The following is a 12,931-nucleotide window of genomic DNA, read 5'->3' as shown; positions in this document are numbered from 1 at the left end:
GATAACTTATATTTATACTTTTCTACTAAGTACTATGGATAATTCTATAAAGAAAATAAGAAAGTTGTGGAAAGTTCCGGAACCATGATTACTAATCGGAGATTAGTAATCAAGTGACTTGCTGTCTAGAACCTTCTAGCATTTTACTTTCCAGAACCTTCTTGTACCTTCGAGATGTCACGTGACCGCCTTGGTTTTGGAGTTGGCTTGAATCTTCTTTTCGTTACGACAGATATCGATGTAATGAATGAAGAGAACTTTTACAAAAAAAGATGCATTTTCGTGAATGAAAATGGGTTCAAGAAAAACATGGTACGTCCTGTGGCGTGGTCTAAGAAAGGTGAGCCTGCAGAAGTGGATGTAGAAGCAGAAGGAACTAATCTGAGTATCCTGGGTTGAATGTCAGCCTATGGCTTGATTGCTCTTTCGCAACAAGTTCCAAAATCAAGTAGAAAGAAACAAAAAACTCCCCTTGGTACAAAAAGAGCCTTGCCTCATGGAACTAATTCGTCACACTTTGTGTTGTTTGTAGAAGAGATCATTTCTGTTTTGAACAAGATTGGATTAAAGAATATGTACATAGTGATGGACAACGCCTCCATTCACAGAACACCAGAAGTCCTAAAAGCAATAAGGGATAGTGGACATTATGCTTTACTTTTACCCCCCTATTCACCAATGCTGAATCCTATTGAAGAATGCTGGGCAAAAATCAAGTTAGTAGTTCGCAAAACTCCACTTGGAAAGAACGAAATGATTGCTGATAGAATTGAAGAAGCAGCAAAAACAGTTACAGCAAAAAACTGTAGATGTTGGATTCGACATTCCCAAAGACAATTTCCAAAATGTCGCAACATGGAAAGGTTATAAATAAGATAATAAATAAATAAAAAACTCCTTTGGTTTTTTTTTCTACTGCTAATAATTTTTTTCCATTGATCCATTCAGCAATTAATTTTTCTTTGATGATGAAGAACTACCAAAAGTGGTAAGTTTTTACTTAATGACACTTTAAAAAATACAAAAGACTATTTATAGAAAAAAAATGGTATCGTACATATTTATTTCTATACTAATTATAGTGATGTTTCAAGTGACAGGGGCGTTTTCTACTTTGAGTACTTGAGAAAATTTGGGTCAAAATCTCATCACTAATGGTTGCTGGCGTTTGTTTTGTAGTGATGGGAGTGACTGCAGGAACGCATACCCTGCCAAAGACATCAAGAATGTATGAAACCGTAGCCATATCCATTAAGAGCTTTGGGATATCGGCTACGGAACTGGGTACTTGAATTTCCCCTAATTCATACATTCCGTAGATGCCAGTGGCAGGTAAAACCATAACGTTTTATGTTATGGTTCTTCCAACAATTTGTAACCCCATCACACCATCCATGTTCTGTGAATCAATTGAGTTTTTACAGAAAACACCCACACGTAAAAGATCTTTACAAATCGCAAAGTGGTTGGAATCTGGCTGAGCTGGCTTCGCCTCACCAAAACCAAGATTGTACCTCCACCTAAAACCCTGTAGTCTTGTTATGGCGATGTCTGGTCTCCAGTTTAACGAACTTTGGTTCTTTTTTGATTCAACTGTCAATTCATTTGTCCACCTGAAAAAAGTTCCAGCATCTGGATCGTCGAATAACTCGCATAAAAAGGGATCAACAAAACGGGAACAAAGCTCCAATTCCTTTACTTCTTCTTGAATTGATACTCTAGGCAATTTCTTCACCAACGCCGCAATCGCTTTGAGAAATTTGTGCTCTTTTTCACCAGCTTCTAATGTCAACAAGTTAATCTCAGCTGTTTCCCTTGATATCGTTCTCGAGATCACATCTTGCAATATCTTTACCGCTTTCGTTACCAAATCAACGTCCATTGTTGGCTTCTTCAAATCATACTTTAATTCAATATGACCAATTGTTGAGTTAATTTGTTGCTCGTCAAAAAATGGTAATAAGTCAGCTGGGTATCGATTGGGTGCTAAGAGTAAGATTGAAGTTGAAGCCATGGCACAATGAATATGATCCTCAAGAGAGAGTTTCCATTTGTGAGTCAAAATTGACTGCTGAAAGTTATAAAATGCAGCTGAGACATCAAAACAATCAATAACGAGACGATCATCGGCGGATGGAAGAACAAAAGAGAGACATGATGGGTTCATTAATTCTGCTTTCGAATCCAAGCTTAAACTTTCCGACGCACTTCGTTTTCCGTATGCTTGAGATTCGTCATCACTATCTACTTCTGGCTGTGACTCTTCAGTTTCATTTGTTTGTTGCGTTGGTAGTTGAGGCATGCATTCAGAATGATGTTTACGAAAATGATTCTCTAATTGTTTCAACTCCTTGAAATGTTCAAAGCATGAAGAGCCGCCAAAGTGTTTTTCAATCTGCTGATGATCATCGTCGCTCTGTACAATGCAAACACTGCTATCCTTTGGTCGTTTAACATTTTTTGGTCGTTTTTTCGCTTTGATTTGGTGGTTCAAAAGATGATCCTGTAATTTTTGTACAGTGCTGTGGGTTTCTGAGCAAACAAAACATGTGTCGATTATAGCAACCAGTTGGGGCATTGAATTTTGTGTTTCCAACGACATTGACATGGAACGCAGAATGAAATGAAATGAAATGAAATAGAATTGAAGACGAATTACAACTAAATCAATTAAAAAAGAAAGAAATAGGGAAAAACTTGTGGACTATAGGTTAGTGAATAATAATAACAATAAAAACTTGCAAGTCGATGAGACAACGTTAGGTTCTTTATTGAGTATTCAAAACAGAAGAAGGAGTCCACTATTCTATCACGAATCAAGTAATTAATACTTTTCGTGGAGTCTGAATTCATTAAGAGAGATTTTTTTTACTATGACTGCTAAGGTCAAATTAACAGCCTGTCTGAAATATATGAATATCTTGCTGACAGTGCTGGTTAAGTATTGCAGCCTAAGGATTTAAAATTATTTTTGCTCGATTTATAGTTAGTATATAGAATATACCACAAAACTCAATCAAAAAAAAAAACACCAAAAAACACCAAAAAAAAAGTAGTGTAACCATCATCACTTTCCCAGCTTACCCAGCTTACCCATTTTGCTTACCCAGCTTACCCATTTGCTTACCCATTCTGCTTACCAAGCTTACCCATTTGCTTACCCAGCTTACCCATTTGCTTACCCATTTTGCTTACCCAGCTGTGATATTTTGATAATAGAGCTATATAATAAGATGATAGAGAGACAAAGGTAGATACTTTGAGACTGTTCTATACAATTTTATTGTTGTTCTTTTTGATTATAAATTATTCTAGCATATTTATACATGAAGAGATGTCGGAGTAAGTAGTAGTAGAGTTCATGCAAATGACTGAGTCTCTATTATCATAGACTACTTTAAATTAATTAAATAATATAAATTATGGATTTCGGTTATAAGTCTTGATCTATTAAAAGATACATTGTCTTATTCAGTACAAGAGGTTCTTTTATGTCTATTTCTGGTGTAAATTGATTATGATATATTTTAGTATGTAATTGAAGACTTATTTAATGTCAGATCATCACAAAGGTCCTTGGGATTCCTCGTGGGATCAGCCCTTCCATGCTATGAACATTCGCACTTTTCATCATCAAGGTTCGCTCCAACCCTTCCGGTATCTTGGATTCTATTTGCCTTATAACACTAAACAACGGAAGGTAGTCGAGGATAACCTACTGCTCAAAGTTCAACAGCAATGTATTATATACTCACAACGACAGCTCTCTATTCTTAGCCGCGTCACGATACTGAATATCCTTATACTATCCAAAGTATGGTACACTCTACGGCTTTTGCGACCTACTGCACGATTCTTCTCTGAACTTAAAAAGATAATGTATCAGTTCATCTGGCAAAAGAAGTCTCCCAAGTTGAAACGCGACATCATGTTCCTGCCACATACCTTTGGCGGCCTCAAAGTCCTTGATCCAAGACTCCAACATCGAATACTTCAGAAACGCTGGTTGAACTATATCATTGACCCTATTAGCTACCGCTCTTTCGTTCTACCGTATATGTTTCAACACCTCTCTTTGTTTCAAAATTCCTCAGAATACCCGCTGCTACCACTACTTACTCCATACTACCGTAAGAGCCGGGTTTACGACAAAAATTTGTCCATTTGGAAGGTCATTTTCGCTACAATGGATTATTTTATGATTGACTCCAGTGAACCCCTCCATAGCCCGATACCTTTGGCCACTTTTTTTTTTTTAATGATTTTATTTGCCGCACGTATTAGTGGTCTCGAGAGGGACCCACTAAAAGAGGTGCTCGACAATTATTTATTATAAGAGGATTAAAAGAAACAAAAAGGGTACTACAATTTCAAAAAACAAAGAAATCAAGAAAAAAAAAGAGCAGCTACTGCGAGAAAAGACCTCTCAAGATGAAAGGTCATTTTCAGCAGCTATACGCTTAATTTGATAGCGAGCGCTGTGAAGAACAGAGAGATAATGGAATGGTTGGTTCTGCATGGTATGGGCCCAATGGGCCTTCCAGATCTCAGAGAGACCGATCAAGGTTACCATGGCTACTGAAAGAGGACAGTTGGTTTGAGACCGAATCCGAGAAAAATTGAAGGATGCAAGTGCATCAGAGACTAGATCCAGAGAGGTGCCTGGCCATAGAAATTCCCTGATCAAGGCATCCCAGAACGGAAATTTTTGGGGGCAGCGAAAGAAGAAATGGTACACAGTCTCCTGATCACCACACAAAATGCAGGCAGCAGTAGGGAAGCGAGCAGGAAAAATCTTGGATAGAAATAAGCGAGTGGGAATCTTGCGAGTCAGAAATTGATACATCACATTTCTCTGCAATGTTGTGATAGGTATACACCAAAAGTACTTCCAAGCAGCAGAAGAAACTTCTTGCCGGGCAATGATATCAGACAAGTCAGCTTGCGTGATGACCTTACGGAAAGTATAGCCACCATTCTTGAGGGCAATGAAGTTTTCATTGTCAAAAGGCAGTTTCAACATACGCACAAAAGAAAAGAAACCAAGAGACCGCTGGATTGCAGGAATATGCACAGGATTGTATAAGTCTAATGAAGTACGAATAAGGCATTGACCAAAGAATGGCTCCAGTTGACAATGAATTTGATTCACTGCTTGAATATATTTTCTGACACTACGACGGATATCCAGGGGAAAGGAAGAAACTGGTATTGGTGCCAAATAGTGACCCTGTGGATGGTACTCATATAGATAGGAAACTGCTACTGTGCGTAGCTTGAGAGGCAAATCAAAGGTGTCAGATGGCAAAACAATCGAGCGTAATGGCAGTAGAAGGCATTCGATAGGGTTTGGCATGTATGAGTATTGTTTCCTAGGAATAGCATCCATTGTCTGGCAGCACATTGTGACAGTGTTACTTGCCAATTGCCTGAGTTGGCCTGGGCGAGAACGAGGAAAGAGCAGACCCAAGAGCAGATGTTCAGTCTGAAGCAAAGCACGGGTATGTGCTGCTAGAAAGTCTTGTATTAGAGAACGTTCAGCTTGAGGACACAAAAAAGGATGAAGCCAATGGTAATACAGTAATTTCTGCTGAGAAAACAAGTCAAGAATGCCAAGGCCACCATGCCACTTTGGTGCAGTCATCGTTTGCCAACTAATGCGAGGAAAGATTTGCCGGTTGACAAAAGAAGTAATGACAGTTCGAATGGTATTAAGGATTGCTTGAGTGGTAGGGATTACCCGCAAAATATACCAGCATTTAGACAATAAAAGCGAACTGACAACTGTAGCTCTACCAACAACAGAAAGATTGCGTGAGGCATGAATATCCGCCAGTTGAGTCAATGATCGAGTGAGGGACGAAAAAAAGTGAGCGCGCTGGTCCAAGGATTGGATAAGGGGAAAACCTAAATAGATAATGGGTTCAGCATCTGTACGGCACCATATCTTGGGAATGTCAATGGCTTGTAGAGTAGTCAGCCATTTATCATCTAGATTGTGGCCAGAGAGAGAGATTGCTCGCACTTTATGGTAGTTAATCTTGGCATTGGATGCTTTACTGTAGGCCTGCAAGTGAAACTGCATTCTGCGAAGGTCACGGATATTATGAAGAAAAACTAAAGTGTCATCAGCATAACTAAGCAATTTGATAGCAGGTAAGGTGATAGCTTGACTAAAATCATTATGCTTGAAGCGATAGCCAGAAAATTGAGTGTCATTCAATATCGACTGGAGAAGTGGCTCTAAGGCAAAATTGTATAAAATACAAGAGAGTGGGTCACCTTGTTTGAGGCCTCGGCGCTTTGGAACCAACTGCTTAGAGAGCCAACCATTGATGTTGATACAAATGGAATTATCTCTAAACAAGGTAATAGTGCTGGCAACCAGGGTCTTTGGAAAACCAAAGTGTAACAACACTTGCTTGAGATAGTCAAGGTTGACACGATCATAGGCCTTTTCTTGGTCTAAAAGAATGCCAAGATCTTTGTCTGGTCGGCGATAGTTTGTTGCTGCATTTTCCATGATCATTTGGGTGAGCAATCCATGTTCAGCAATATACAGTGGTTACATTAAGTGTCCCATAAAACCTGTTTTTTTACCCTTCTCTACAAAAACTCCGTTGATCCTTCTGAAACTTGGCACATAGATTAACTAGACATTGACAATAATAATCGCACTGCTAATTACTCCTAAATGCATCCAATAACAGTGCTTCAATTTCAAAAGAGAGAAAATTTGTGTTTCACCAAAATTTATTCTTTATTTGAAATGCTCAAAATTTTGTATAACCGCCCTTTGCTTTGATGACTGCTTCTATACGTTGAGGCATGCTGCTATAGTATACCTCCATGTCACTTGCGAAATTTGTACCATTCTTTTTCGACCCTTGACCACAATTCGTCCAGATTTTTTGGTTTTGTATCATATCCGGCTAGCCTGCACTTTAACTGTTTCCAAAGATGCTCTATTGGGTTCAAGTCGGGACTGTTAGGTGGCCAGTCAGCAGTAAAGTTGACTTTGTGGGCTTTGAGCCAAGAAATGGTAGCCTTTGCTTTGTGTTTTGGGTCGTTGTCTTGTTGAAAGATAGTTTTTTGTGGATCCATACTATAATACTCCAATGTATCTAGGTATGACGACCCTAGAATCTCCAAATAGCAATCGGTATCCATTGTCTTTTGAAGCACTCGAGAGGCATATCCTACTCCGGAAGATGTCATGCACCCCCACATCATCAGAGAGCCACCTCCATGCTTGAGCAATAGCTTGTAGTTATGGGGCCTCGCTTTAAACCCTTGCTGTAACCAAGTGTATGTTGCACCATCTGATCCCCAAAGATTGATCTTCGTCTCGTCGGTAAAAACGACACTCTTCCACTCATTTGCGGACCAGTTACGATATGTTAAGGCCCATTTGTATCTCTTCGAAAGCTAAGAAACTCTCAAAAAAATTTCTTCTACTTAAGCTTTGAGTATAATCCTACCCTTTTCATCAGAGAGACTGTTCCACTATACGTCAAAGCAATACCCTGTCCAGACAATCAAGTTTGGACTTCTTTGACATTCTTCAATGCTCCAGTTCGGATTTTTATTCGTAGCAAACAAGCCATAAGATGACCTACTCTTGATGGTCTACCGGTACCAGTGCAAGTTTTCATTTCTGGCAACTCTTTTCTAATACGAGAAACTGTTGATTTGGCAATACCTGTTAGTTTTGAGACCTGACAAATCGATTTGCCAGATAAAAGTGCAGATTTGACATTGTTTCGTTTATCGTATGGGAGGCTGTAAGGCATGATAATAAGGAGAAAAGGTATGTATATAGAATGAAGAAAAGAGAATTTTTTTCTGAGAAGCTTGCCGTATCTATATGTAGTTGGGTAGGTTGTGCTAGGATTTGCCGAAGAATGTGGAAAACGCACGATTGAGAATGCTTATTCGCCGAAGAAAATAAGGTATTCAGGTTTTGCAGGAAATTTTTTTGAAAACGCTACGTCATTTTTTACCTAAGTTGTCCAAAAATGGTATCTCTTACTAATTAGGGAAATTGAAGTAACCAGCAAAAAAATGTGCTTTTTCTGATACTAACACAAGGTCAATACGACGAAAATATATTAATTTATGCTTATAAATGAGTTTTATGGGACACTTAATGTAACCACTGTATCTGCCAGGCATAAAGCCTAGCTGATGTTTGTTGATAAGTGTAGCAGCTACTGTCATAATCCTGTGGTTGATTATCCGAGTGAAGATCTTGTTATCTGTATTAACCAACTGGATAGGACGATAGTTCTTTGCCCGCGTTAGATCACCTTTCTTAGGCAAAAGAGTCATAAGTGATAGCAGCCATGATCTTGGGAATAAAGAATGAGCTAAGGCATCATTGTATACTTGTAGAACTAGCTGCCTTAAACAAGGGACACGAAGTAGAATACCTAGAATTTCGTATGGCAAACCATCGCTACCAGGGCTACTATGACGAGGTGAACGTCTACTTGCTTTCGATATCTCCAGCCAAGTGATAGGACTTTCAAGGGTAGATGCTTGCTCTTTAGTAAGTCGTTGGCTGTTGGTACGTTGTAAAAGCGTGTTGACATCAGAGGATTGGATCTTGTCAGGACGATATAGCGCCTTATAGAAGGCAACCATCACCTTTGTTTTCCCTTCTGTATTAGTAACCAATCGTCTAGAATTGGGATCAAAGAGCTTTGGTATTGTTCGCTGTGTAGACCTATCTTGTGCAAGTTTTTTGAGAAGACCAGGAGATCGTTCACCTTTTTCTCGCCAAAATTTGCCTGCTTTGAGATGTTCTATTTCGGCAGATTCATCCTGCAAAATAGTAATCATTTTTTCAACCTTTGGCAAAAGAGATGATAAAATAGATGTATTTTTATGATCTCGTAAAATTCTGTTGCGTTTGGATTGAAGCTTTTTCAGAGATTTGGATCGCCAGTTGTTACGCTCGATCTGGAAGGATCGAGTAAAAACTTTGACTTGTTCTTTCAATTCATCCCAAATAGTTTGAACTGAAGGGCAATCAGGATCCAAACGGTTGATGTTATCCATGTATTGCTCAATATGTGTTGTCAAACCTTTTCTATATGCAGATAGTCGAGCAAGATTAGGATTACCTTTCCAAGGAACAGGTCCAGCTGGAGTGTGTACCAGTTGATAGTTGATAGAAAGCAAGGCATGGTCAGTCCAACTGTAGTTAACAAAATTTTGAGTCATAGAAATTACATTGTCAGCATGAGGTAGAGTGCAAAATATATAATCAATGTGTGTGCGACTACCAGTGGTACTGACAAATGTGGGAAGAGGATCACTTTGAAAACAATCTTGGAATGAAGTAAGAAGTAGATCATTCCAGCACGTATCAATGTTGGATTTACGGTAAATGTCATAGTTGAAATCGCCAGCAATAATAATAGGCAAAGACGTTGACCGTAAATGTGACATTAATGGTTGATTGGAAGATAACGTGCGAAAGAATGTGGATCGACTACTACGATAAGCAGGAGCATAAATATTGAGGATATACATAAAAGGAATGGAGGGTTCAGAGGCATGAGCGATAGACGCTAAGAGAAAGCGGCCATTGGTAGAATTGATGGTGGGATGTGCTGCGATTTTGTAGTGAGATTTTAAGAAAACAATGCCACAGTGTTCTGTCCAAAGACTGGATTTAGTCTGGAACTTGAGATTGAGCTGTTTCTGTATATTAAGTGTAGATGCGTGTGTTTCTTGTAAGCATAGAATGTCATATTTAGTTGAACGTAGAAAGCGGATGAATAAAGACTGTTTGTAAGGATCTGAAGTTTTCGTAAGGCCACGACAATTAAGGGTGGCAATTTGCATAGAGTCTTTAGGCATAGATTATCTTATTGAAAGTCAGGAGAGGTACCTGTTGATCCACCTGTATTATGATTAGGCACCACTCTATGTCTCTCACCGTCATGATTAAATTTGATCTTTTTACGCTCCTGGATAAACCTTTCTAAGTCCAAAGCCTCTTGGGTTGGATTATTGCTTGGAATATTTTGAAAATATTCATCATCATCCTCTCCATCAGAGCCAATGATTTCTACTTCACTATCTCCTTGCTCTTTCATTTCATGATCCATCAATTCATGCTCGACTACTGTAATATCGTTTGAAAGTGTTTGAATAGTCTCGGTTGCTATTTGACTAAGAGGAACGGTAGTCAATGCAGCAGGAGAGACAATTTGCTTAGGCTTCGCACTTTGTGCCAGTTGCTCATTGGGCAGGTTGGATCCTGATCTACTAGCTTTGTCTTTTGTGATCCCAATACGCTTATTAGGAGGGTGGCCTGATCCATGACTACGACGAGGACAATCACGGCTGATATGACCACGCTCATTGCAGTTATAACAACGACGAGTATTAATGAGTTCCATGCAATCTGCTCGACAATGGTCGGATTTTTGACAAAAACGACAAAATTGGGGCATTTCATCCCACGTAAGCAGAAGTTCACGATCAAATTCGGGCCAATCCACTACTCGACCAAGTTGCTCAGGCTCAGACTTGTGAGGATTGTTTAGGTCAAGAACGACGTAGCCCTGGCCGAAAAATACAGCACCGTCCATATGAAATCCCAGATCTAGGACTTCACCAAAATGGGAAAAACGTTTGATTATTTGCTCGCGGAGAGTTGAAGGATGAATCAAGGGGAGTCGTTCAACCTTAACTCGAGCAATTTTCGCATTCTGGGGCAAGCTGCGGTAACCTTTGATAATATTATTATCTTCCATCTGCAAACCGGTGTTGATCAACTTATTGTATACTTCTGAGTTGGTGTCCCAGCAAGTTTCAATAAAACGTCTCTGCAAATACTTGCGCTCAACAAGTAAAGTACCAAAGAAATAGTACTCTCCATGGGTATTAAGTGACCCAAGAAACTGCTTAAGGCCATTCACATCACGAATGTTGGTGATATCGATCAATACACTATCTTTCTCTAAACCGACAATATAAGGCGTAATAGTGCCTGAAGAAAGAGTGTTGGTACTAGCATACTTCGACTGGGAAGAACCAGAAGTGCGTGCAGATGAAGCTGTGGCAGCTAGTGATGACGACTGGTTAGCAGACACAATAGTTCTAGCCGCTACTTGCGACCAAGTTCTGGGTAAATTATCGTTGTTACGACGCCCTTTGGAGGATGTCATGTTGTGGGTTGGCTTGTTAGGCGAAAGAACCATGACCTTTGGCCACTTTAATGAACCTCCTACTATACATGGTTTTGAACGCAGCACCCGATTATTGGGCTCATCGTCACCCTAGGTTTCTGACCAACTCAATGTTCATTTTTGATCCCAATGCTAATCGATTACGCTTGAAGGTTTCTACTGAATACACACGATTTCCACGTCTCTGTCAACAGTTGTTCTCGGATATTTTAGATAATCGTTCGGTCTCTTTGAAAGCCTTTTTGTGGGATCACATCCTGCAGGCGCCTGCTGGTCAAGCCTCGGTAACACTCAGTGAACTGCCCATACCAACCCAGATTCGGATGTCTCCCCGTTGGTCTCGTTTCACTCCTCATGCATATCGTTTATTCTACCAAGATGTTACCATCGGTGCGCATCGCTTTCAGCAAGCGACCATTAGACACTTTTGGACTTGTAAGCTGTACCCTAACGCTTGAACGGTTTTTTATCGGACTCTCCATAAACGCATACCAACTCAGGTCTCTATTAACAAGTACAATCTCGGGCTGTCTCCTCGCTGTTCTCTATGTTGTGTGGCGGATGACACGTTCCGTCATTTCGTTATCGATTGCCCGAAAAAATGGGAAGTCTGGCAACAGACTTTATCTCACTTCTTCCCGCACAATACTCTGTCTTCTGAAATGGTGTTTAGTGCACTTTGCTATCTGCATGTCCTCCGCTTTATCACAAAACCAAAAATTTTCTTCACTATAATCGGAACTATACACTGGCAACTATGGAATTTGTATTGGCAGCATGGTAACTCTAACCCTCACGTCGCTTCACAGTTTATGTTATTATCGGTTCACACTCGGTCCATAAATTTAATCGAAACTCTCACTACTACCGTTTAACATTTCGCCACATTAGACTACATTTCCGACATTACGAACTGGCCCATGTCTTACTCTCAAACAAGATCAAGCAAGGAATAACAAAAAAATAATCATCCCCATTATTTTCATTTCAGACACGAATTTTAGGTCTCCGTTTCATCGAGTGTCACCGCTCATTACGACGTGCTAACTCAAAAAAAAAATAATTCCTAGACTAGTGGATTCTTCCGTACATGCTTCTTCTTGTGCTACAAAGACCACAGAAATAACGCATTACTACTACCAGTTTTTTTTTTTTTTTTTTTTTTTTTTTTTTGCCAAAGGCTCTTAGAGCTTTACTTATTTAAGTCTTGACTGATATTGAGAGATTGGTCAACCGACATCCGCTTTTACTTAGAGCACTCTACTGTTCATGCTTCGCTTGATTAACCCAGGTAGTGTTATGTCTTGCTACAAAATGATGATTGCAGTAAAGCTACATATATAACAGTAAACAGTGTCTTTGAAGAGAATCTCCATCATTGAACATTGCTTTTTTTTCATTTACTGAAACATGTCTATGACATTTATGTTGAAGCGCTTATAGCATATAAATAGTATTATTTTAGCATGTTTATAAGGTTTCTATACTGTTCAATTGGTTTATATTGTAAAGACAAATATGGTATTTATTGCATGATTTAGTAGCAATAATGGTCCAGAAAAGTAATCCTTAAGTTATATGGCTTTTGGACATGAATTAGAGAGTGATATCTTGTGTTTCTGTCAAACGATCAAACATTTGAAATAAACTACGCAGAACAATGACGAATCGAGCCAAAACGAGTAAGAGGGGGAGGGTACGTAATCGTGACTGACCTGTATATT

The 12,931-nt window shown here is 39.3% G+C and overlaps 3 protein-coding genes across 3 annotated transcripts; 2 read left to right on the top strand and 1 right to left on the bottom strand.

The window, feature by feature from the left end:
* Positions 1–678: 678 nt before the first annotated feature.
* Positions 679–870, top strand: B0P05DRAFT_476530 (uncharacterized protein; the record flags this gene model as incomplete). Its single annotated transcript, XM_051574908.1, has 1 exon — positions 679–870. The coding sequence occupies one exon, from the start codon at positions 679–681 to the stop codon at positions 868–870; it is 192 nt and encodes a 63-aa protein (XP_051431747.1).
* Positions 871–1,072: 202 nt separating this feature from the next.
* On the bottom strand, positions 1,073–2,302 carry B0P05DRAFT_581074 (uncharacterized protein; the record flags this gene model as incomplete). The annotated part of the gene is made up of 2 exons (XM_051582067.1): positions 1,073–1,299; positions 1,390–2,302. 2 exons carry the CDS (start codon positions 2,300–2,302, stop codon positions 1,073–1,075), a joined length of 1,140 nt encoding a protein of 379 aa, XP_051431746.1.
* An 8,844-nt stretch (positions 2,303–11,146) lies between these two features.
* Positions 11,147–12,348, top strand: B0P05DRAFT_605584 (uncharacterized protein). Its single transcript, XM_051583346.1, has 5 exons — positions 11,147–11,393; positions 11,421–11,491; positions 11,525–11,587; positions 11,708–11,859; positions 11,881–12,348. Exons 1-5 carry the CDS (start codon positions 11,237–11,239, stop codon positions 12,080–12,082), a joined length of 645 nt encoding a protein of 214 aa, XP_051431745.1. The 5' UTR covers positions 11,147–11,236; the 3' UTR covers positions 12,083–12,348.
* The last annotated feature ends 583 nt before the right edge of the window (positions 12,349–12,931 follow it).

The sequence above is a fragment of the Gilbertella persicaria genome (genome assembly GCF_025201335.1).
Source record: "Gilbertella persicaria strain CBS 190.32 chromosome Unknown B0P05scaffold_42, whole genome shotgun sequence".
NCBI lineage: Eukaryota > Fungi > Mucoromycota > Mucoromycetes > Mucorales > Choanephoraceae > Gilbertella > Gilbertella persicaria.
Note: the sequence above shows the minus strand (reverse complement) of the source record. Positions and strands in the feature narration are given on the sequence as shown.